We start from the raw sequence: 20,749 nt of genomic DNA, 5'->3' as shown, positions 1-20,749 counted from the left end.
TATCTTAATGATTAATATTCAATAGGGCCATCCTCGCCCATAAAGGACAGTTCATTACATCTTGTAAATCAAAAATCTATTTTAGCTAAATTGATTCTAGAAGTAGAACATAGATAGACACAACATATCAGACAGTGTCCAGCTATTTCATGCCAGCGTGAAGAGCCTTACTAAAGGTCTTATAGGCACACACTATGTGAACAGACAGAGCACCACTCATGTGAGTGTGTCAGACCTATCCTGACACTGTCTCCTTCCAAAACTACACCCACCTGAGAGGAGAAAAGGGAACCCTCCTATACTGTTGGTGGGAATGTAAGTTGGTGCAGCCACTGTGGAAAACAGTATGGAGGTCCCTCAGAAAACTAAAAATAGTATTACCATATGATCCAGCAATCCCACTCCTGGGCACATATCCAGACAAAACTATAATTTAAAAAGATATATGCAGGGACTTTCCTGGTGGTCCAGTGGTTAAGACTCCATGCTCCTAATGCACGGGGCCCAGGCTCCATTCCTGGTTAGGGAACTAGATCCTGCATGCCGCAACTAAGATCTGGTACAGCCAAATAAATAAATAAATACTTTTTTTAAAAAGTTACATGAATCCCTGTGTTCATAGCAGCACTATTCACAACAGCCAGGATGTGGAAGCAACCTAAATGTCCATCAACAGATGAATGGATAAAGAAGATGTGGCACATATATACAATGGAATATTACTCAGCCATAAAAAAGAATGAAATAATGCCATTTGCAGCAACATGGATGCAACTAGAGATTATCATATAAGTAAATCAGAAAGAGAAAGACAAATACTATATCACTTATATGTGGAATCTGAAATATGAAACAAATTAACCTACCTATGAAACAGAAACAGAATCATGGGCATAAAGAACAGACTGGTGGTTGCCAAGGGGGACGGGGTTGGGAGAGGGATGGAGTGGCAGGTTGGGGTTAGCAGATGTAAGCTTTTATATATAGAATGGATAAACAACAAGGTCCTACTGTATAACACAGAGAACTATATTCAGTATCCTATGATAAACCATAATGGAAAAGAACATTTTAAAAAAGAATGTGTATATATATGTATAACTGAATCACTTTGCTCTACAGCAATAATTAACACAACATTTTAAATCAACTATACTTCAATAAAATAAAATAAAAAAACCCTACACCCATCTGAGAGTGAACACATTCTTCTCCCAGAAAACATGAACTCATGGAGTGGCAGCCCTTATCCATGACTCATCCTCCCCTCACCTTCCCTGTGGATCACCCTCGTGGTAGACAGAACTGAGCCTTCCAAGGATGTTCTTCAAGAACCAGAAAGTTCTGGTTCCCAAAGTACATTCTTCTCTGCACAAAGGGATATTTGAAATACGTGAATGGGAAAAATGGCTCAGAAAAATAAGAGCTAACTCTTCTCAAATTCTAACCACGTCATTTTTGAGGTTAAAAGCAAAGCTCAATTGCTTTTTTTTTTTTTTCATCGCAAATCTAAAATTCCTCTTTTCAACCAAGTTGATATGGGAAATATGAGAAAAACAGTTTCTGCGTTGTGGCCAACCTGTCCAAATGCCAGAAGACATTACGATCAAACTAATATGTTGGAAGAAATCTGGACAGTGAGGTGCTTACCCAGACCCATGTTAATCATGATAGGCACAAATCAGTCACTACAAAAGCAGTGCCACTTATGAGCCAGTAAGAAACTGGAGAGGAAACATCAATGCAGAGGAATTCACTCATGAAATTGAATATGGTTCAAATATTATATTCAAAGGTAATTTATTATGACATAGATCAGCATTTGTTGACATATGGAAAGTTGTTATAAACAGTATGTATGTTTGCATTTTTATAAAGCTTTGTGTGTACTCATTTTCTCTTAAATTAGAAAAATACAATTATGCTTCTCATTTTTTGGCAAATCAGGACAGTGAAATTAAAAGATTTCTACTTTCCTCTTTATAATTCTCTGTGTTGCCTGAATTTTTTACATATATTACCTTTACAAACAATAGGCATTGGTGGGGGGGAGCAATTCATGAGTAAAAATGAAAGTTTCATATTAACTTGATTTAATTTTCAATTCATTCCTTCAGTCCTCTATCCAGTTGTCTGCTGTTGATTTGGGAAATGCAGCTGTGCAGGATACATCATTTATCTGGTGGTTAATGAGAATTTCCCATGTATCTATTACAGTCCAGAGTTTCTTAGACACTGAATATTCTTCTCTGAAAGTAACTTCATAAACTGGACAGAATGTAATCTCCTTTTGTTAGCTTAAGCTGGTCCATCTGTTCCTCTCAAGATCTCTTACAGAAGGTTTTTCCGACTGCCTGCTTTCTAATAAGGCTTATGACTGTATTCTATCACAATTCAAAAAGGAACTAAGGCTCTCAGACACGACCTACAACACATATTTTGCTCTATGCGAATCTTCATAGCTTTCACAGCCTTTTATCCAAGTGCAGTGGGGAAAAGTCTTTATCCTCAGAAATATGTGCCATCTTCAACTTTAAAGCTAAATGCAGGGAAGTGGAAATTTTACCTTTACCTGCAAATACTAAACCATAAACCCTTTAAAGGTGGGGACCTTTTGATTACTCCCACAGTATGTGGTAGAGGCCCAATAATCTTTTGATTGGATGGATAGAATTAAACCCCGAGGAACTTGAGGAATTACTTCTTTATGGCATTAGGCTGCTAATTACATCATCTATGGTTAAAAAGAAGAGCAGTGCAGAATATTTGTCCTGCCTCTCGTGATATGGCAACATTCCATGGAAATAATTCAGTGACTACCTGGCTAAGTCTTTCAGATACCATGAGAATAGCCTAGGGAATAATACATTCTTTCACCAAAAAAATAAATAAATAAATAAAAATCCAAAATAAATCTGGTTGTGAGGCAGGGTACGAGCAAAATTGACAACCCCCCTCCATCTTCCCCCCTCCCACCACACCCAACTGCTCTGAACGCAACGATAACTAGCGTAAGAAGTAAAAGTTTCAACTTAATAATACCAAACAGCTTAGAGTTAAAGACTTGTTTATTCCAGGGAAAATTGATAAAAGAAAACATCAGATAATCTTGCTCATTTTGAAGCTCTAATCCAGACAAACTTGGACATGGAAAGGGTTTCTGAACTAGTACAAATAATAATAAATTAACTGTACTCATAAAAGCGCTCTTTTCTTCTTTATTTTCTTCCAGGGCAGAACTTGTCATGAGTGTCTTTAATTAATTAAGATTTCAAGGAAACTACGGGAAAACAGCAAAGCTGTGGATGACATGTCTAAGATGATCCCTAGACACTTCACAGACTGGCCATCTCCCAGAAACCCAATTTAACATTTGGAACTGTTATTTCTATGTAATATTTCACTCCCTATTGTACCACTGGAGATTTACAAGCTATTAAGAAATATTAGGCTTGCTAATGAAACTTTAACGTTTAATGCCAATGAATTCATTCAGAGTGCTGAGTCTGTGTGTTTGGATACTGTAGTTTGAAGTTACAGGTTACACTATTAGCCCTAAATTAACTAAAAACAAATGCTTTTTCTAATTTACAGATTTCTTTGTTGCTGTGAAGACCTGTGACTTACTGAGTATGTCATAAAAGGATGAATCGCTTTAATGAATCTGACAAATGTCTTATTTTGGGCAACATAAAAATCTACCATTATAGAGAAAGACCCAAACAGACAAACACACACAGAGTATGAAAAGGTGTCCCTAAAAGTCAGTTCAGTAAGAATGACAAAGGGCTTTTGATTCTGGGATTTGTATCTGGAAAGACCGTACATGTGTGCAGGAACTCAGATTCCATCTGTTGCTCTAGAGCCAACAGAATTTATTGTATTGACTTTGTGCTCTTATCTGATGGCAGTAAATTCCCACCAGAGTGAAACACCAGCTTAGCCAGTGACCCCTGCTGTTCAAATCAGACAATGGAGCAGGTCTTTCTTCCCAGAGGCACTCTGTGGCTTCTGGACTGCCCTCTATGAATGGCCTTGGGATTCTGCACTTTCCATTCAGGATTTCCTAATGTGGGCAATTAGGAGATGCTTCATTTCAAGAGTCTCATCAGCAGTTGCAACACATCGGTGAGCAATGAACTACTGAGACCCCAGAAAGAGACAGGAAAATTGGGAAGAAAGGGGCAGGGGAGAGGAAAGGGAAAGTATCCACAGGGTTCCTTGCATACCAGCCGTGCTCAGTAAGTATTTCTTTAAGAATGCCAAATGGACTAGCTGTACACAGGTGACACGAACTCCAAGTTTTTGAACCCCCAAGACCAAGGAGTTACTGCTGGTCCAGCAAATGTGAGACTTTCTGCTGTAAACAAAAAGTTGCTGAGGAGGATACCTGCACTGCACAGAAATAGAATCTCCTTCCCAGAGGTCCAGGCCACTGAACCACCTCAGGTGCTTTTGTTTGGTTGGGTGGGTTTCTTTTTGTTTTTTCTTTTGTTTTTGTTTTGAAGCAGAAGCAGCCCAGGGATGCAAGTAGGACATACCATGCCCTAGTTCCATCCTAATTCCCAAAATATCTAGGGCCATTTTCCCATTGAGGGAACAAGAGAAGAAATGGAAATTGGTCTCTCCCAAGGCAGACAGCCTCCATAATGTGCCTCTAGCTTTTCCTTAGAAAAGTATACTGTCAAACAGCTTTCTCAGTCCATCCCAAGTCAGCTTTGACTAAAACACTCCAGTGACCGGGGAAGAGCAAGAAAATGACCTGTTGCACTAGTAGATGACCATTGTAGGTGTAATTGTTTTTTACCATTTTGGAGCGACTGTTTTTCAATAGTTTTCTATTGAGCTCCAGAAGTATCCATCCACAATGCCTTCAGACCTTTCTCAAAGAGCTAGTTCAGTGTACTCGGTACCCAGAGGCCTCGGGAACCAGGGGTTCGCGCTGGCTTTGGACCCCCACCGCCAGAGAGCTCACACAGACCCGAGCAATTACAGCTCTCGCCGGCGGGCTCCTTCGCTGCCAAGTAGGGCCCGCGGACGACTCCTGCTTCGCCCCCAGGGAATCGTCGCCCCGAGCCCTGTGCCAGGGCTCCGGTAGAGCGCCGACCACAGTCTAGTCTCCGCCGCCCCTCCCGCTCCCTTCCTCGGCCAGCTCGCCGAGTCTGAGCCTCTCTGGACCCTTCGTTTGCTCTTGCAGCGCGGATCTGGGGCCCATCAGCCCCTTAAATCTTAAAGAAGGAGGTAAGCGCGAGAGCTTGGGTTAGCAGCTGGTAAACTGTTCGCTCTCAGCCTTGACTTTTCTTAAAATGCGAGGCAAAGGCTTTGCGGTCGCAGGCACGGACCTCGGTATTGGAAATCCGCGACTGAACCCTTGGACTCCGAGGGCCCAAGGGGAGCACAGAGTGGGCGGCAGGGGAGCTGCGGGCACTTGCCCTGCGCGCGTTTGCGCCGGGCACCTTCACGTCCAGCGGCAGTCGGCGGTGGGTGCAGGGGAGCGCCAAAAGCGAAACAACCAGGTAATCCCTTCCCGCTGCACATTTAAAAAACAAACGAACAAAACACCCTGACGCCCAACGTGTAAAAATATAAAAGATCTCAGAGCCTCAACAGAGTAAAGGAAGCCGATTTGCAACCCTAAAAGGGTTTGGGGAAACTATCTGTTTTGGGTAATGGCGCCCCCAGATGGCTGCCGCGAATCCCACGAAAGATGCTGGAGCTGGCTCGCTGCTCCGCCCCCGGGGAGCAGGGAAGGCCCGGGTCCCCAGTCCCACTAGGAGAAGGTGACGTCACCCGCCCCGCCGGCCTGCGCGTGGACGAAAGCCTAACCACCGCGCTGTCCTGACAGGTCAGGGTGCATCCCCACAGCCGCCGGGGCAGGAACCTCACCCAGCCGAGGCACGTGCAACACCACCAGCTGTGTCACACGCTGTGTGACCCAGTTCTAGTTCCTTAACCCGTCCATGCCTCAGTTTCTTCATGACTACTTATTTGCAAAATGATAATAGTCACACCCACCTGCCGGGTGGTAGTGAGGATTTCCGGGAACGGGGGTAGCGCTCAGCCGGTCTGTTAGGGCTTCGGCGCGGGGCGTCCTTCTCCGTGCTTACCCAGGGCGCTCCAGGCCTGCCCTCTGTAACTGCATTCTTCCCCACTCACGAGTTGTTGTAAAGGCTTAAACCGCAAGAGGCCGTGCATTTTAACAGGGAGCGTCGAAGGCCAAGCTTTCCAATCTAGTGGGGGCTAAGAAGCTTGTTTCCAGTTCGAGGTTGCCCCTCCACCAGTGCTGGATTGTGAGAAATTAAGACGTCGGTTTATCACACGTCGTTCACCCCCTTCTTGCTTGCACTCCCTCTCGGAAGTAAGAGTCTGAACGCCTTTACTCAACTATTCTCGGGCGGGGGGGGGGACGAGGGGGGTTGGAAGTCTCGGTTTCCCCGGTTCTCCGCCGAAGCAGAGCAGACGCAGGGGTCTGGAGGCCCCCTGGAGACCGCCCCCAGCCCCCAGGGCAGAATCTCTGGGCCGCAGAATGAGGGTCCTGCCTGCCCAGAAACTCTTCCAGCCGGCACAGGTTTAACCAAGCAGCCGAATTGTTCTGGCGAGATTGGCAGGAACTTTCTTTGTGCCTCAAGATTCTTCAGTGCCTTGACAACAGAAAACAAGCAGAGAAGCGGGGCCAAATCCAGAACACGGGGTTGCTGAGGTTCTCAGGCCTGCAGCATTCGGGTGGGGTGTAGTTCATCGTCGGGGGGTGGGGGGAGCATGCCCAACCCCGTCACCTGGGGCCCATGGGCCACCCCTTTAAGCAGGTCGCCCGGCAGGGTACTTGGGCCCTCAGAGGAGTGGTCACCCCCACTACTTATCCTGGGTTTGGGCGAATAGTTTCCATTCCTAAAAAACGGCAAGTACTAAATAGACCCCGGAGGAGTGGGGGGTGTAGGAGTGAGAGGGGTAAGCATTTGACTCTCCATTTGTGGAAAACAAAAGCCTTTTTCGGATTTTGATAACTTGCATGGATCGGAGGAGACCTGTAGGCCCAAGGGCCGGCATGGAGGGCAGAAGAGTCCGGCTTACTGAAGGCGCCGCTGGGCTACACCACGTGCGCCCATCTCTCTGCGGTAGCACAGCGACCCGGGCGGGGGAGACGCGCCAAGCATCTGTGTTCGAGCATTTGTCACACAGACAACGGTCCGCGCTCGCGTCCGGGCCTCGGTGAGAGGTTATTCTCCTCTTCGTCTGCAGTCTGCTCGTCTGGCTGGTGCGCCTGTCACACGCGCACGCGCTTGACCAGGCGCTAACGAGCGGCGGAAGAGAAAGGAAGCGGGCCGCGACCCGAGGTGGGGGAGGAAGACGCAGCCTGTGCAGGGTGAGGTCTAGGCTGAGCTGCGCGGGTGCATGGAGGGGCCGCGACCCCGGAACCAGGCAGGCCAGAGCGCGAAACTAGGCGCGGCCGAGATGGAGCCCCTAGTGCGGCTCCCGACGCCCCCTGGCGGCCAGTGAGGCAGCGGGTTCTCGAAACAATGCGTTCGGCCGCGCGGGCCCCAAGGGCTCCTGGGCCCCCAGCCTCTCTTGGGCGCACGGCCGCGCACTGCCTCGAAGCAGCCCGACCGGCTTCGGGCTCCTTGTGCCCCGGGCTCCTTGACCCCCGAGGGGTTCTGAGAAGCGGAGGGGACCCAGGGGAAGGCGTTGGGGCTGGGGGCGGTGGAGGCGGGAGGGCCTTCATCCCAGCCCCGGGCCCAAGTCCTAGCATCTCTCAGAGCTCAGGCTCTGATTAGCTGCTTGGTTCGGTGTGCTTCCGTTTTATTTGAGGTTTATTTTCAAAGTAATTTGTACTGGGGAGCGGGGCTTTTAGGCATCTTAGTGCTTTAGTTAGACACGAAAAGACCCAGGACCCATTCGGCGGAAGAGCGGACTTTTGCTGCCGCCCCCGGCCCTTCTCCTGCAGAGCACCAGCGTCAAAGGAGACAAGACGCAAGCTGGGGTTTTAAGGACCCAAATTATTGGGTCAAAATCAAAAGATACTCTCCTTCCAGGTGGCGATTTTCCTGATGGGTTCACGGCCAGGATGGGGTAAGAGAAAACATTAAGTGGGCTTTCGCCATCCCACGTTAACCCCCTCCTCTAAGCAGTGGGACCACAAAGCTAGCTGGGCGACCTGGGCCTGGGGTGCCGCCAAGGCCAAAGCATCTTCCGGAAGGAGGGAAATAGAGAAGCTGCGGACGGAGCCCACCGATGGCTCTAAGTGACCGGGAAGTGATAACAATGCGCCCACCATCCATATGAAAGAACCTTGGAGTCTCGCTCTCCGGGCATTCTCTCTTTGGAGCTGCACCGCCAACCTGCGGGGAGAGGGGGGTGGCTGAGACGGAGGAGACGATCAGCCACAAGGGGAAACTCGGGGCGATTAGAAGAAAGGAGACCCCCCCACACACACACACACACACACACACCTTCCTCCTGCTGACACCCTAGTGCCGGTTTACAGCTGTGAACTTAGTTTGGAGTCCTCCGGGGCACGAGATTCCCAGCTCCGCGACCGCACAGGCCCTCTGCCTGTTAGCCTCCGTACACCCGTTGCCCTCCGTCATATGTAGCGTGAATGAGCCGCCTCTGCCCAGGCTTCGTGTATGTCTAAGCAGGGCTTCTTCCTCTGCCCCCACCCCTTCCCAGCCTGCCCACCTGGGGCACTTGCTACCAGTCCCTTGTGCCGGGCACCAGCCTTTCCAAACCGTGCCCTGAGGGCACACACTCCTCAGCGCCCGCCGTCAGGGCGAGAGTGGGTTAGGGCGCGTGGTGCCTTCGAGCCTTGAGTCAACCCGTTCCTTTAGGCAGGGAGGGCAGGTCTCTTCTCCCAAACCGGGAAATGGTGGGCAGTCGTGTGTGATTCTGACGAAACTCTGTAGAGGCGCTTCCACAATGGCCAAATTTTCTAGACTTACCCCAGCAAAACACCCCCAAGGTTTTATTGATATTTCCTTTGTCATGTACAAGTTTTGCTCATACGACTCTACTTATATAAATTCTGATATTTGAAAGGGCAGGCGGGAGTCACTGTACGGGTTGGGCCAGGCTGGGAACCGTGGCTGGGGATCCGAGAGGAGAGCAACCGGGCCGAGACGGCCTCGGGCGGGCAGGTCCCGGGCGCGGGCCAGGGGCACAAAGAGCCTGCCGGCTGCTGGCTCGCTACTGCCTGGAACGCAGTTCCGCCCCGCAGACCCGGGGCTCGAGCAGAAACTTCGTGCTGGGGTGAAACAAACCCACGCCCGGGCCTCGCTGGGGCGGAGCGCGTTCCCTCAGGGACCTGGCGACAAGGCCGCTGGTCACGTCCCCCTATCTCCCGCAGCCCGTGCTCCGCACGCCCACTGTTGGGGCGCAGCTGCCAGGCTGGTCTATTTGTTTGTTGTTTACAGCAGTCCTAGAGCGCGCGCTTGGCAGCATCCTGTGGGGCGGGGGGAACGGGGGTCGGTGGGGCGCAGCCAGAATTTCCTTCCAGGGAGCGCGTGAGGGGCATTCTCAACGGAAAACCAGACCCAGAGAATAGTGACCAAACCTCCTCGGATTACTCTCCACTGGCTCCTCCCTCGCTCCCCCCACCTCCAGATTTGCATAAAAAAGGCCAAGAAAACGCTGGCCGGGCCCCAGCAGTGGCTCACTCTGCTCCCCCGGGTCGGAGCCCCCTGGAGCTGCGTGCGGACTTGCTGCGCGGAGCCGAACGCACAGCACCTCGCCGCCACAGTCCGCGCGTCCGGCGTCCCGGCGTTCCCACCGCCCGCCTTCCCAGGCCCCGAGCCGCGCCGAGCGCAACGAGCGGGCCGGAAAGAGCTCCCGGCCCCTGCCGTCTCGCGCTTCCCCGCCTTGGCTCCCTCCGCCCCACCGGGGGTCGCGCGCCCACGATGCCGCAGGGTCCCGGGTCGCTGCTGCTGCTCGTCCTCGCCTCGCACTGCTGCTTGGGCTTCGCGCGCGGGCTCTTCTTCGGCCAGCCTGACTTCTCCTACAAGCGCAGCAACTGTAAGCCCATCCCGGCCAACCTGCAGCTGTGCCACGGCATAGAGTACCAGAACATGCGGCTGCCCAACCTGCTGGGCCACGAGACCATGAAGGAGGTGCTGGAGCAGGCGGGCGCCTGGATCCCGCTGGTCATGAAGCAGTGCCACCCGGACACCAAGAAGTTCCTCTGCTCGCTCTTCGCCCCCGTCTGCCTCGATGACCTGGACGAAACCATCCAGCCGTGCCACTCGCTCTGCGTGCAGGTGAAGGACCGCTGCGCTCCGGTCATGTCCGCCTTCGGCTTCCCCTGGCCCGACATGCTTGAGTGCGACCGTTTCCCCCAGGACAACGACCTCTGCATCCCCCTCGCTAGCAGCGACCACCTCCTGCCGGCCACCGAGGAAGGTAAGCCCTCCTCCTTATTACACCCCCCCGACCAGCTCCGCTAAGACTTTCCGGGGGTGTTCTCGCGGCCCCCGCCCCCCATCCCGATGCTTCCCCGCCGGGGGTGTCAGTCCCGGGCAGGGCAGACGCTCTCCTTGCCCTGGTGTGTCATCGTGACAAATCTGAGATACCCCCCCGCCCAAACACACACCCAAGTCTCTCATTCTCTTCCCGAGTTGTACCAGTTGCTCTTTCTTAGGGACAGTTTAAAAGGGGGGGTGGGGGGAGAAAACGTAGAACTGGAAGAGATCTTTCCCGTGTAGATATATGTACAATTCTTTGTGAAGATGCTAGCACGGGGGCCGCAATTGAGAGTGTTGGAAGTGGTCCTGCTAGGAGGAGTTGGCGGTGAGCACCCTGGCCAGAGCACGCTGGCCTCAGCCTCACGCAGCACGTTCTTACCACTGGGCAGGATTCTAGGCACAGGGACATTCCCTACAGGCACGATCGCCAAAATGTGCAAACAGATAATCTTTTAAGGCACTCTCTGTTCTTTGCCGATTTAGGCTTTGTAAATAAAAAGCAGGACTGGCTCATGCGTGTTGAAAATTGAGCATTGGTTGTTAACTGCCCAGAGGTCCAAGAAAGAGGGCACAAAGGGAATCTCCAGGAATCATTTTTCTATCACTAATCAGCTTTTATCTTAGGAGTGGTTTTAATTAACTGGAGAAATCGTGCAAAAGAGAGTTTCCCAAGTTTTTTAGAAAATAGGGGGGGAGTTCCTGTGCAGAAACCATCAAAGCAATGAAAACCTCATGGGCGCTTGATAGTCTTCCTGAAAGGAAAACATATACAATGTGTCTGAGCTGATTTAGGTTCCCCCGGGATGGAAAGGGGGCTTCCTAATCCCTTTCAGGGCTCCACCAGCATCTCCCTTTCCATCTCTAATTGTTTTCCTACAGCCATCATTAGTTAAAGAAAATGCAAAGTTGCTTAGCAATCTTTCCTGGCAGGCACCGTGAGTTTGCAATCATCTTATTGGTTAGATTTATAATTTATTGCAAATGTTTGGCATATTTCAAACATTTGTCCAACATATACCACAGACCAACCAACACAGGTTAGTAACATTTTATATACACTCCTAGAGCTCCTAATTGGAAAAATTTCATTTTGTTTGAGACAGAGGAGTTAAGGGCAGTTTTATGTGTGTTGCTTTTGTTTTTGTTTTTCACAGTCCCACCCACATTATATATTACATTTCTCGAAAAAGTCATTTCTCCCTTCAAAATAAAAGTTTACGTGTTTCAAAATTTGCTCTGCGCTTTTTCTTATTTGATAAATAACTTCTAAAATGAGTCATATAGTTCTTTTTTCCCTGCGAAAACGCAGTTTCATATTAATGAAATTTCACCTAAATTTTAAAGACAGCATTAGTACATTTATAAGTGCGAGAGAATGAATGTTTTCTTTTTTCCCTTTTCCCAAGGAATCAGACTCTTTTAGAGGAGCCTTTAGCAGGCGCTCTCATGATTGTGCTAGTGCACCTTCCTGGGTTTGGTCAGATTTTCACTGGCTTCAGGAGAAGCTTTGGGTTTTTGTTTGTTTGGGTTTTGTTGTTGCTGTTGTTTTGTCTGTTTGTTTTCGAGAGTTTGAAACAGGCAAAGAGAGGCAAGAAGAATCTGCACCAGGGATGAAGATAACAGTGAAATAAATGCTGCTTAACTCAAGCACAAACTTGGCAGAAAGCATGAGGTGATACAGAACCATTTAGAGCAGGCTATAGTCATTAGCAAGGTGTGCTTCCAAGGGGGAAGAACCCAGATGTGAGCCTTACAGTGCTAGCCACCCCGCCCTGTCCAGACCTGAAAATATCTTGAAATGACTCCCCCGAGAGACAGGTCAGCTGAAGAGCCCAGCAGAGGGCAGGCTGCACCAGTGACCTGCAGCTGAGAAAGACGATCTTCTGGCCGTAGTTTGTGGTTGCTAGTTTACAAAGTCCCTTAAGGGTCTTTTGGTGCTTTCTCCTCAGAGAGGCTTTGGGACTAACTTTTTCAGAGACCGAGTTTGTCCCAGGAGTGGGAGGAAGAGTGAAAAGCTGCAGCCTGTCTCCGTTACCTGTGGCTGCACCTGCACACTCCACCAGGGCGCCCTTTGCTTGGGGAGTCGTCATACATGGAACACAGCATGTGGGCATTTTTGCCTGTCAGAAAGATGGGAGGCATGGGAGACTTTCTTGGGAATGAGTGGTCCCTCTTTCATAAATGAGGCAGAAGCTGGGGTCTTACAGGACAATTGCTACTCTTGCCTGAAGAAGCCCCTGTGAGTTGTTTAGAAATGCCACCTGCTGTTTCGTTTTAAGCAAACTTACTAACTTTTCACATTTCTAGCTCCAAAGGTATGTGAAGCCTGCAAAAATAAAAACGAAGATGACAACGACATAATGGAAACTCTTTGTAAAAATGATTTTGGTAAGTAATACACCACCAACAACAGAAGTTTTATTGCCCAGTACAACTTAAAGGTACAATTCCTTAAGATGTTACTAGATAAAGTTTGGGTGACATATCATCCCAGCTCATCTTTCCTTGAGCTAATCATCTGCGTTATCCTAGTTTCCTCCCTATGTAACTATCTGGTATCGAGTTGTATCTTTTTAGGTGAGAGTCATCGCTCTGTTAAGCAATGATCAAATCATGAATTTCCGATGGCATGTTTTTCATTTCACTATGGCTTTTTCTTGCCAACAAGCATAATCTTGGACCATGTTCTCTTTTAGTCACTTAACATGTGTCTAAGCGGATGGGAACATGTAAATATTAGCCTCAGCAAAACAGATTCAAGGCATGGAGTTGGCCAAAAAATGAAATTTACTCCAGTGCCAAACAAATATTTTTACGTTATTCGTAACCCGTGATGCTCTGCTTCCCATGTTCCACCATCAGTGAGTATATCCAAGGTACTGGTTAATAAGATGTCGGGGAGAGTTTCCTTAAATTTAAAAAGAAGAAACAATAAAGCTAGGAGTTTACTTTGGCAAGATACATGCAAGGTGCCGTGATGACAAGGTTCTGGAGGACAGTAAATAATGTGCGAGGTATGTTACCCAAGTCCCACGGCGTGCGGGTCATTCCCCTTAAGAAAGAACTGTAAGAGGAAGGAGGGTTGGAGACTGTCCACCCAGAGCTCCAGCAGCACCTCATCTGTGTCCTCAGCCCTCCAAGGGGAGCAGAGGAGCCAGCTAGACACAGATCAGTGCTGTGTTGGGGGAGGAGTTGGGGGTGGCCAGGAACTTTGCCGAGACACCTGAGACATTCGTGTTTTCCTCCCATTCCAAGAGCAGGCACTTTTGGGTGTGTTTGAGGGGTTGGTATTTAAAAGTATTTATTCAGGCAGAAGGTTGAATTTACTGGTAAACAGATGTGGTCCCTGGTCTAGCAAACAATAACAGACTGTAACAGATCTATATGAACACTTCTACATACTCAACTAAGTCCTGGAGACAGAGAAAGCACTCCAGCGCCCACTGTGGAGGACTGCCCTCCCACCCTCTCCTTACAGCTTGCCAGCCCAGAAATCTCAGACCTGGCCAGGTCCCTGAAACTGGAAACAACCCAATCGCTGCCCCTTACAACCCCAGGTCTCTTGCAGGAAGGGTCCTGGCCTTAACCTTAGCAGGTCCTGGGACAGCCGTAGCTATAGGAGAAGATTCAAACAGCTGAGGAAGGGGAAAGGAAGGAGGTAACTCTGAGTCCTAGCCAGTCCTTCCCCTCAGTGAGAGCCACAGATGGATGATAGGGTTTCAAATGTCTATATTCTAATACATACAACTCTCAAAGTAGGAGAGGGCCAGGCATGTTGGCAGCAGCAGCCCTAAAGCTCCAGAGCCTTGCCCAAAACACGGTTCTTAGCTTCCATGCTACAGGATTGGATTAAGGACAGAATTTTTTAATATAATTTTAATAAAGTTTATATAAAAGTGTATATAAAATATCATTTTCTTCTGACAAGTTATGACCTTTGCACTAGATTTAGTACAGATCACTCTCCTGACTTCCATGAAAAAGTTTAGTGGAGCTCCATAAAAGTTGAAATTAGAGCACACGTGCACACACACACATTACCTGCTTGCTGTGTGGCTTACCTTACAGAAGACCTCCTTCCTAAGAATGCTGTATCAAGACCTGGGCCAAAGAAATGTGTGTGTGTGTGTGTGTGTGTGTGTGTTCAACGTTCTCTCTCCTTAGAGGAGAGAGCCTTTCAAAACAACACGGAAGTCATTACACTTAAGGTATCACACATGCAGATACCTCACAAGCTTTGTTTTCTATTTCTCCACATTCAATTTGTCCCAAAGGGGATAATGAACCTAAATTGTAGGGGGTGCGTGTTATACTGGTTTATAGGTGGTTCTCCACATCGCCTCTGTACTCTGGGGGAGTAATGACAGGGTAGAAGGAACAAGGGTAGAAATCTGAATCATCCATGAAAGCGTGACACTCTCCCCACTGCACTTGGAGTACAGGGAGGATGGAGAAGACCTCCTTATTACAGTGGGGAAAGTACTGGTGAAGAAAGAATAGCCCAGAACTGCCTGCCTCTGTATGCAGCCTATTGTTGGAGCAGACAGTATCAACACCCCTGCCTCCTGCCATGTGTGGCATCCCCGTTCACACCTTGCAGGGCAAGAAAAGTTATTTGAGGGCTTTCATTCCCTCTATTTGGTCCCAGCTGAAAACCCAGGGAGGAAATGTCTGAAGTTTTCCCATGGTAAGCTCTTACAAAGTTGGTTATTTCATAGCTAGAGAAAGATGAGTAATAAGTCTCCCCCCTTGTTAAAAGTGATGGTTCTTCTGACATTTGGAGCTCAAGAGTGTCTAATTTGACCAGGTGAAATCTCACACATGCTCTGTCTGTGCTTTGGATGAGGCTCCCAGGTAACATTACAATCACTTCTCCCACCATATACCTTCCCCACTCCCAGCCCTTAGGCAGAGGCCATAGGACCATGTGACATTGCCATGTGGCTTATCTCATGATAAACCCTGAGAACTCAGTACTAGAGCCCAGATGCATATCAGACAAACAATGGTTGGCCAAGTCCCAGTATCCTTGATTTACCTGCTTGAGCCTCAGCCATGTCCTGGTTGACTAGAAAAGCCATGCTTAGTCAAGTTCTCCTTCTGAGAGAGAAAGAAAGAGGAAGAAATTTCCAGAACAGTGATATACACACAAAAAACCTCTTCCTCTATTACTAATTTAAACAATGCATTAAGCTCCATCAGAGTCAGGAAGTCACACCTGCATGTCATCTCTATGGAACAATTGTTAATGTCACCAAGGGTCTGAAGACACATTACAGTGGGCATATTAATGCACCAACCAGGACAAGAAACTTGATACTCTGCCTAAGAGATCACAGTGGTGTTACAGGAGGAGGTTTGGGGACCAGAGTTCTGAGAATTAGACTCAGCCAGGGCACAGCCTAACTGGGTGACCTCATGTTACGTCACTAAACTTCTCTGGATTTCAGATTCTTTGTGTACCAAGAGGAGATTTTAACTGGATGATCCCTTCCAATCTTAAAATTCTATCCTTTCCCTGCCTCATGGGGTCTTGAAATTTAACTCCAGCATGTATGTTTGTAGGGTTGTCTTTCCCAAAGCATACTGTTCATGACTATAAAATGTGTCTTTTATCGTAAACCACTTACGTTTGGTCTTAGCATTCTAATGAGTCTACATATTCATCTTGGAAACAGTACATATATGATCTGTAAACGCCTTGGCCTCGGACGGGCAAATGATAGCATATGAGGATGAGGTCTTCAGAAAAACACTTTTACAGCTAAACATGTTGTGCTCTTAAAAAGCGTCTTGGCTGTTTTTTCTGAGTTACTTTACCAAATCAAATGCAGCTGTAAGATCAATTCTCCTTCCTTGTAGTTTGTTCTTTAGAAAACAATGATTTTGTGATATAATTTCCTTACAGGTTTGTCCAAAAACCTCTCCGACGTAATAAATTGAGTTTAACGTTTACGGCCACAGAAGGATCGTGTTTCACCTAAGAGTCAGGCATTTCTTTTCATGCTGAAGTTTCCAATAGGGAAAGTCATTTGTCAAGGAGAGCACACACCACAGGCAGCCTACGTACAAACACAAGAACACAAGGGCAAGGAAGAAAAGTCAATTGAGTCCCCGCAAAGAGAGTTTTTAAAGGATGGCTGGTTTGAAACAAAGTGCCTGACAAACCCTTTGAGGCTTTAGAAATGGAGCCACCTGCTGCCCTCAGCTCCCAACCCCCTACCCGCAGCCCCTGACAGTCCCATCGGCCCTGGGAAGCTCTTCTTCCCTCTCCCAAGCCGAGTCACAAATATGCAGTGGGATGTGTTCCCTCCTTATCACTATGTCCTCTCTTGTCTTCGTAGCACTGAAAATAAAAGTGAAGGAGATCACCTACATCAACAGAGATACCAAAATCATCCTGGAGACCAAGAGCAAGACCATTTACAAGCTGAACGGTGTGTCCGAGAGGGACCTGAAGAAGTCGGTGCTGTGGCTCAAAGACAGCCTGCAGTGCACGTGCGAGGAGATGAATGACATCAATGCGCCCTACCTGGTCATGGGGCAGAAACTGGGCGGAGAGCTAGTCATCACCTCTGTGAAGCGGTGGCAGAAGGGGCAGAGAGAGTTCAAGCGCATCTCCCGCAGCATCCGCAAGCTACAGTGCTAGTCCCGGGGCCATCCCCCGGGCTCTGCTGACCCTTTCCACTTCTGCTGTGGGACCTCAGCACTCATTTCCCAAGCACAGTCCCTGCAGCTCCAGCCCCAGCCTGGAGCGGCTCTCCCCTGTCTTTTGCACGTTTGCACCCCTGGCATTTTCTGAGTTATAAGGCCCCAGGAGGCCTCAGGAACAAATAGTTGTTTCCACATAAAGGAAAAACCCACCCAAATCTTGTAGAAATCTTCCAACTAATAAAATCACGAAGATTTTTATGAAGTTTTAAAATAGCTCACTGAAAAGCTAGTTTTGAATACGTGCAACTGTGACTTGGGTTTTATTTTTTTTTGGTTGTTTGGTTTGGGTCAACCGAGTTTCACTTTCTGCTGAGGTTGCCATAATGTGCAAATAGCTTTACTTTCCTATGTGGCCCAAACTTTCACTTTTCTGTTGTGGGTCCAAAACCCAGTTGAGATAAAGCTGGCTGTTATCTCAACTTCTCTCTCAGCTCCAGCCTGACACTCAGCACCTAAGTCTTATAACGATTCAACTGTCATTTTACATCCCTGTTGGGAACTTACAACTCTAGCATGTATTGCATTTTGCATTTCCAGGTAGAGTACTTCCATTTATAAAAACCACATTAACCACCGTAGCATGAGTTCTTCAAATAAAGGGCAAGACAGACTGATGTTATGATTGACCTGAGTACTTTAAGCTTTTTTTACTTAATTTTGCAAATTAAACCATTGTAGCTTACCTGTAATATACATAGTAGTTGACCTGAAAAAGTTGTAAAAATACTGCTTTAACCAACACTGTAAATATTTCAGATAAACATTATATTCTTGTATATAAACTTTACCTCCTGCTTTACCAACTCCTGGTCTTGTGTCTTGTCTTCTTCGTGGGAGGAACTGGGAAGGGAGCTGAACAAGAGCTGTCACCTCCTTTGTCTTGAGGCCCAGCCTTCCCGCAGTTTGAAGTGCCCATTTCCTCTGTGACTCAGAAAGTGCATTTCCCCACACCTCCCATCACCCACTCCTGCCTCCCATCTCACTCAGGTTTTACCACTGCGGACCCTGCTGGGAGACGGGGATGGGCAGGCTATTGTCTGGTCTCAGCAGTCCCGCGGCAGATCGTGGGGACACTAGTCTTAGCCTACGGTTCACAAGCTTGACAGTTGTACTTTTCATTTCTGCAGATTTTTATAATGAAAAAGAATCACCATTGCAAAAATGTTCATTCTTTCCCCACTTCAACTCAGCTAAACAGAGCCATGATTTGAAGAGTAGCCATTGGAAGGCAGAGGGTAGGAAGGGGATGGTGAAAAAACAGCATGAAGGTGAGAAGGGCATCTATCCACAAAGCTTCCATCCAAACGCTTCGTTGTTCTATTTTAGGAGCCTCCAGAGAAATTCTATTAAACACACGAGGAAACAGGCTCAGGGGGGTTAGGTGGCGTGGACCCACTGCCACAAGGTAGTCAGAGCTAAAACTCAGGCCTTTCAGATGGCAAATTCTATCTTCTATTTAATCCAGGATGGATTATAGGAACAGGGTAGCACTCATCTATTCAACAAATACTCATTGGGCATCTGCTGCATGCCTGGCCCTGTTCTAAGTGCTGTGGACATGTACATCAGTCCTTGTTCTCATGGCATTTACATGAGAGGGTGAAAGAAAACAACCACAATTACAATTATATATTTACAACTGATAAGTTACATGAAGTATAAGGACAGGTAATACATGAGAACAACAGAGTGTCCTCAGCAAATTTGAAATTTTTAGTGGTGTTCGTGTGAAGACGTTATCTGATAGCATTTTGTTGATTTAGTTTAAAAGTTTCCTGAACATACAGCCATGATCTCTCTACAGCACTTCAGCTCTTCTAGCTCCAAAAGTCAATAGAGCCCTCTGCCTACCTGAGCTGCACAATTCCTTTCATCTTTCTCTGGATTACCACCTGACTCTGCTTCTCACCAATTCCACAAACTCATGGCACAACCCTCTTCCTAAAAGGCACGCATGGACTGGAAGAGGGACACTCATGATCAAGACCATTACTCATTGTAAACATTTGAAACAGGAAGCTAGGAACCCTGGAAAAGGCGAGAGAGAGAGAGACAGAGAGAGAGACAGAGAGAGAGAGAGAAGATAAAAGACAAAAGGAAGTAGACCAAGGATTTAGGAATTAGAAGGTGAAAATAGGTACAACACATGCAAAAGTAGTGGAAAGAAACAATTTGGAAGAAACTGACCTGTCTGAATGTCCCCTTTCCAATCAAAACAAAAGCCACCTGCCGGTGTTAAGGGTTGCAAACTCTCCAGCTCTGGAGAGCTCGTTAATGCCAGACACAGTCTCCTTTGGTTGCTTTGTAAAGAAGTAGCAGAGGCATCACTCCCGTGCCTGCATCCTGCCTTATGAGCCTCTCTATGGACTTTCCAATCCCCACACACACATCTTGTTCCCATCTTTGGCAAGCCTATAAGCCAATGAGACATGTTTGGACAGAGCAGGTAGGTTTTTGGTTCATTTTTCATTCTGTTTTATTGTTTTCTTTTGCATGATGATTCAAATATATATATATGGCTCATTTTTGAAATAATCATGGCTGTATTCTTTTTCTTTTTTTCTTCTTTTGCGGTACGCAGGCCTCTCACTGTTGTGGCCTCTCCCGTTGCGGAGCACAGGCTCCAGACGCGCAGGCTCAGTGGCCATGGCTCACGGGCCCAGCCGCTCCGCGGCACGTGGGATCTTCCTGGACCGGGGCACGAACCCATGTCCCCTGCATCAGCAGGCGGACTCTCAACCACTGCGCCACCAGGGAAGCCCTCATGGCTGTATTCTTAATTGGTTTTTCAACTATTAGATTTCTTTCATAGGCAGATAAAAACACAAATGTTCACCCATTATTGTAAAAAGAAAGCAAGCCATCAGAAGACATTGGATTTCTGAGTTTCCTAAGATGATTCATGACCTGTTAATAAACTGCTAAAATGCCCCAAATAGGAGATCAGGAAAGTTTAGAGATATAAAAACTACACATCTACTACACATGTAACTCCTCTTCCCTTTCCTAAATAACCTGAGAGATGAGTTGTGTACAAGAACACATTTATAAGACTTTTGGGACAACATTTCCTAAGTGTTCAAAGGCTCTGTCCACGTGCACTGAAATTCATAGAGTTAAAAAAGATCCATTTTATCTAACAGCACCCTCCAGTCTTCATTCCCTATTCTGTCATCAAATGATAATTTGATTTTTTACCTTTCAAATATTGTTTACTACCAGGTTTTCAATGTTCTTGATGGCGGGAGGGGTCACCTTGGAAAGCAAGTCCAGGCATATGTATCCGGCGTGCAGTCACTGCCTCTGTATTATGAAACAATGTGATTTTTGCCCATGAAACTTGTTGCACAAATACACATTAATTCATTAACTCAGCAAAGATTTTCTGAGCACCAACTATCACCATTGATGTATTCACTCAATAATGGGTAGTGAGTGCTTACCCACATGCCAGGCGCTGTTCTAGGTGGTGGATGCACAGTGATCCTGCCCTCCTTCAGCTTCTATTCTAGAGTTAGAAATTGTGTTAGGCACTAAGGATAGACGGATCCTTCCCAAAAGGAACTCTCAATCCAGTAAGAGAG

At 47.5% G+C, this 20,749-nt stretch overlaps 1 protein-coding gene across 1 annotated transcript; it reads left to right on the top strand.

Annotated features, from left to right (window-relative positions):
* Window positions 1–9,633: 9,633 nt before the first annotated feature.
* Window positions 9,634–17,968, top strand: SFRP2 (secreted frizzled related protein 2). Its single transcript, XM_027117240.1, has 3 exons — window positions 9,634–10,389; window positions 12,759–12,839; window positions 16,796–17,968. The coding sequence occupies exons 1-3, from the start codon at window positions 9,891–9,893 to the stop codon at window positions 17,098–17,100; spliced, it is 885 nt and encodes a 294-aa protein (XP_026973041.1). The 5' UTR covers window positions 9,634–9,890; the 3' UTR covers window positions 17,101–17,968.
* Window positions 17,969–20,749: the final 2,781 nt, after the last annotated feature.

Source organism: Aethalodelphis obliquidens, unplaced genomic scaffold, assembly GCF_003676395.1.
Source record: "Aethalodelphis obliquidens isolate GAN/ISIS:26980383/991018 unplaced genomic scaffold, ASM367639v1 scaffold17, whole genome shotgun sequence".
NCBI classification, from domain to species: Eukaryota; Metazoa; Chordata; class Mammalia; order Artiodactyla; family Delphinidae; genus Aethalodelphis; species Aethalodelphis obliquidens.
Note: the sequence above shows the minus strand (reverse complement) of the source record. Positions and strands in the feature narration are given on the sequence as shown.

Coding starts and splice junctions, on each gene's coding strand:
- SFRP2 (XM_027117240.1), top strand. CDS start 9,891: ATGCCGCAGGGTCCCGGGTCGCTGCTGCTGCTCGTCCTCGCCTCGCAC. Junction 10,390..12,758: donor CCTGCCGGCCACCGAGGAAG/GTAAGCCCTCCT, acceptor TCACATTTCTAG/CTCCAAAGGTATGTGAAGCC. Junction 12,840..16,795: donor TCTTTGTAAAAATGATTTTG/GTAAGTAATACA, acceptor TTGTCTTCGTAG/CACTGAAAATAAAAGTGAAG.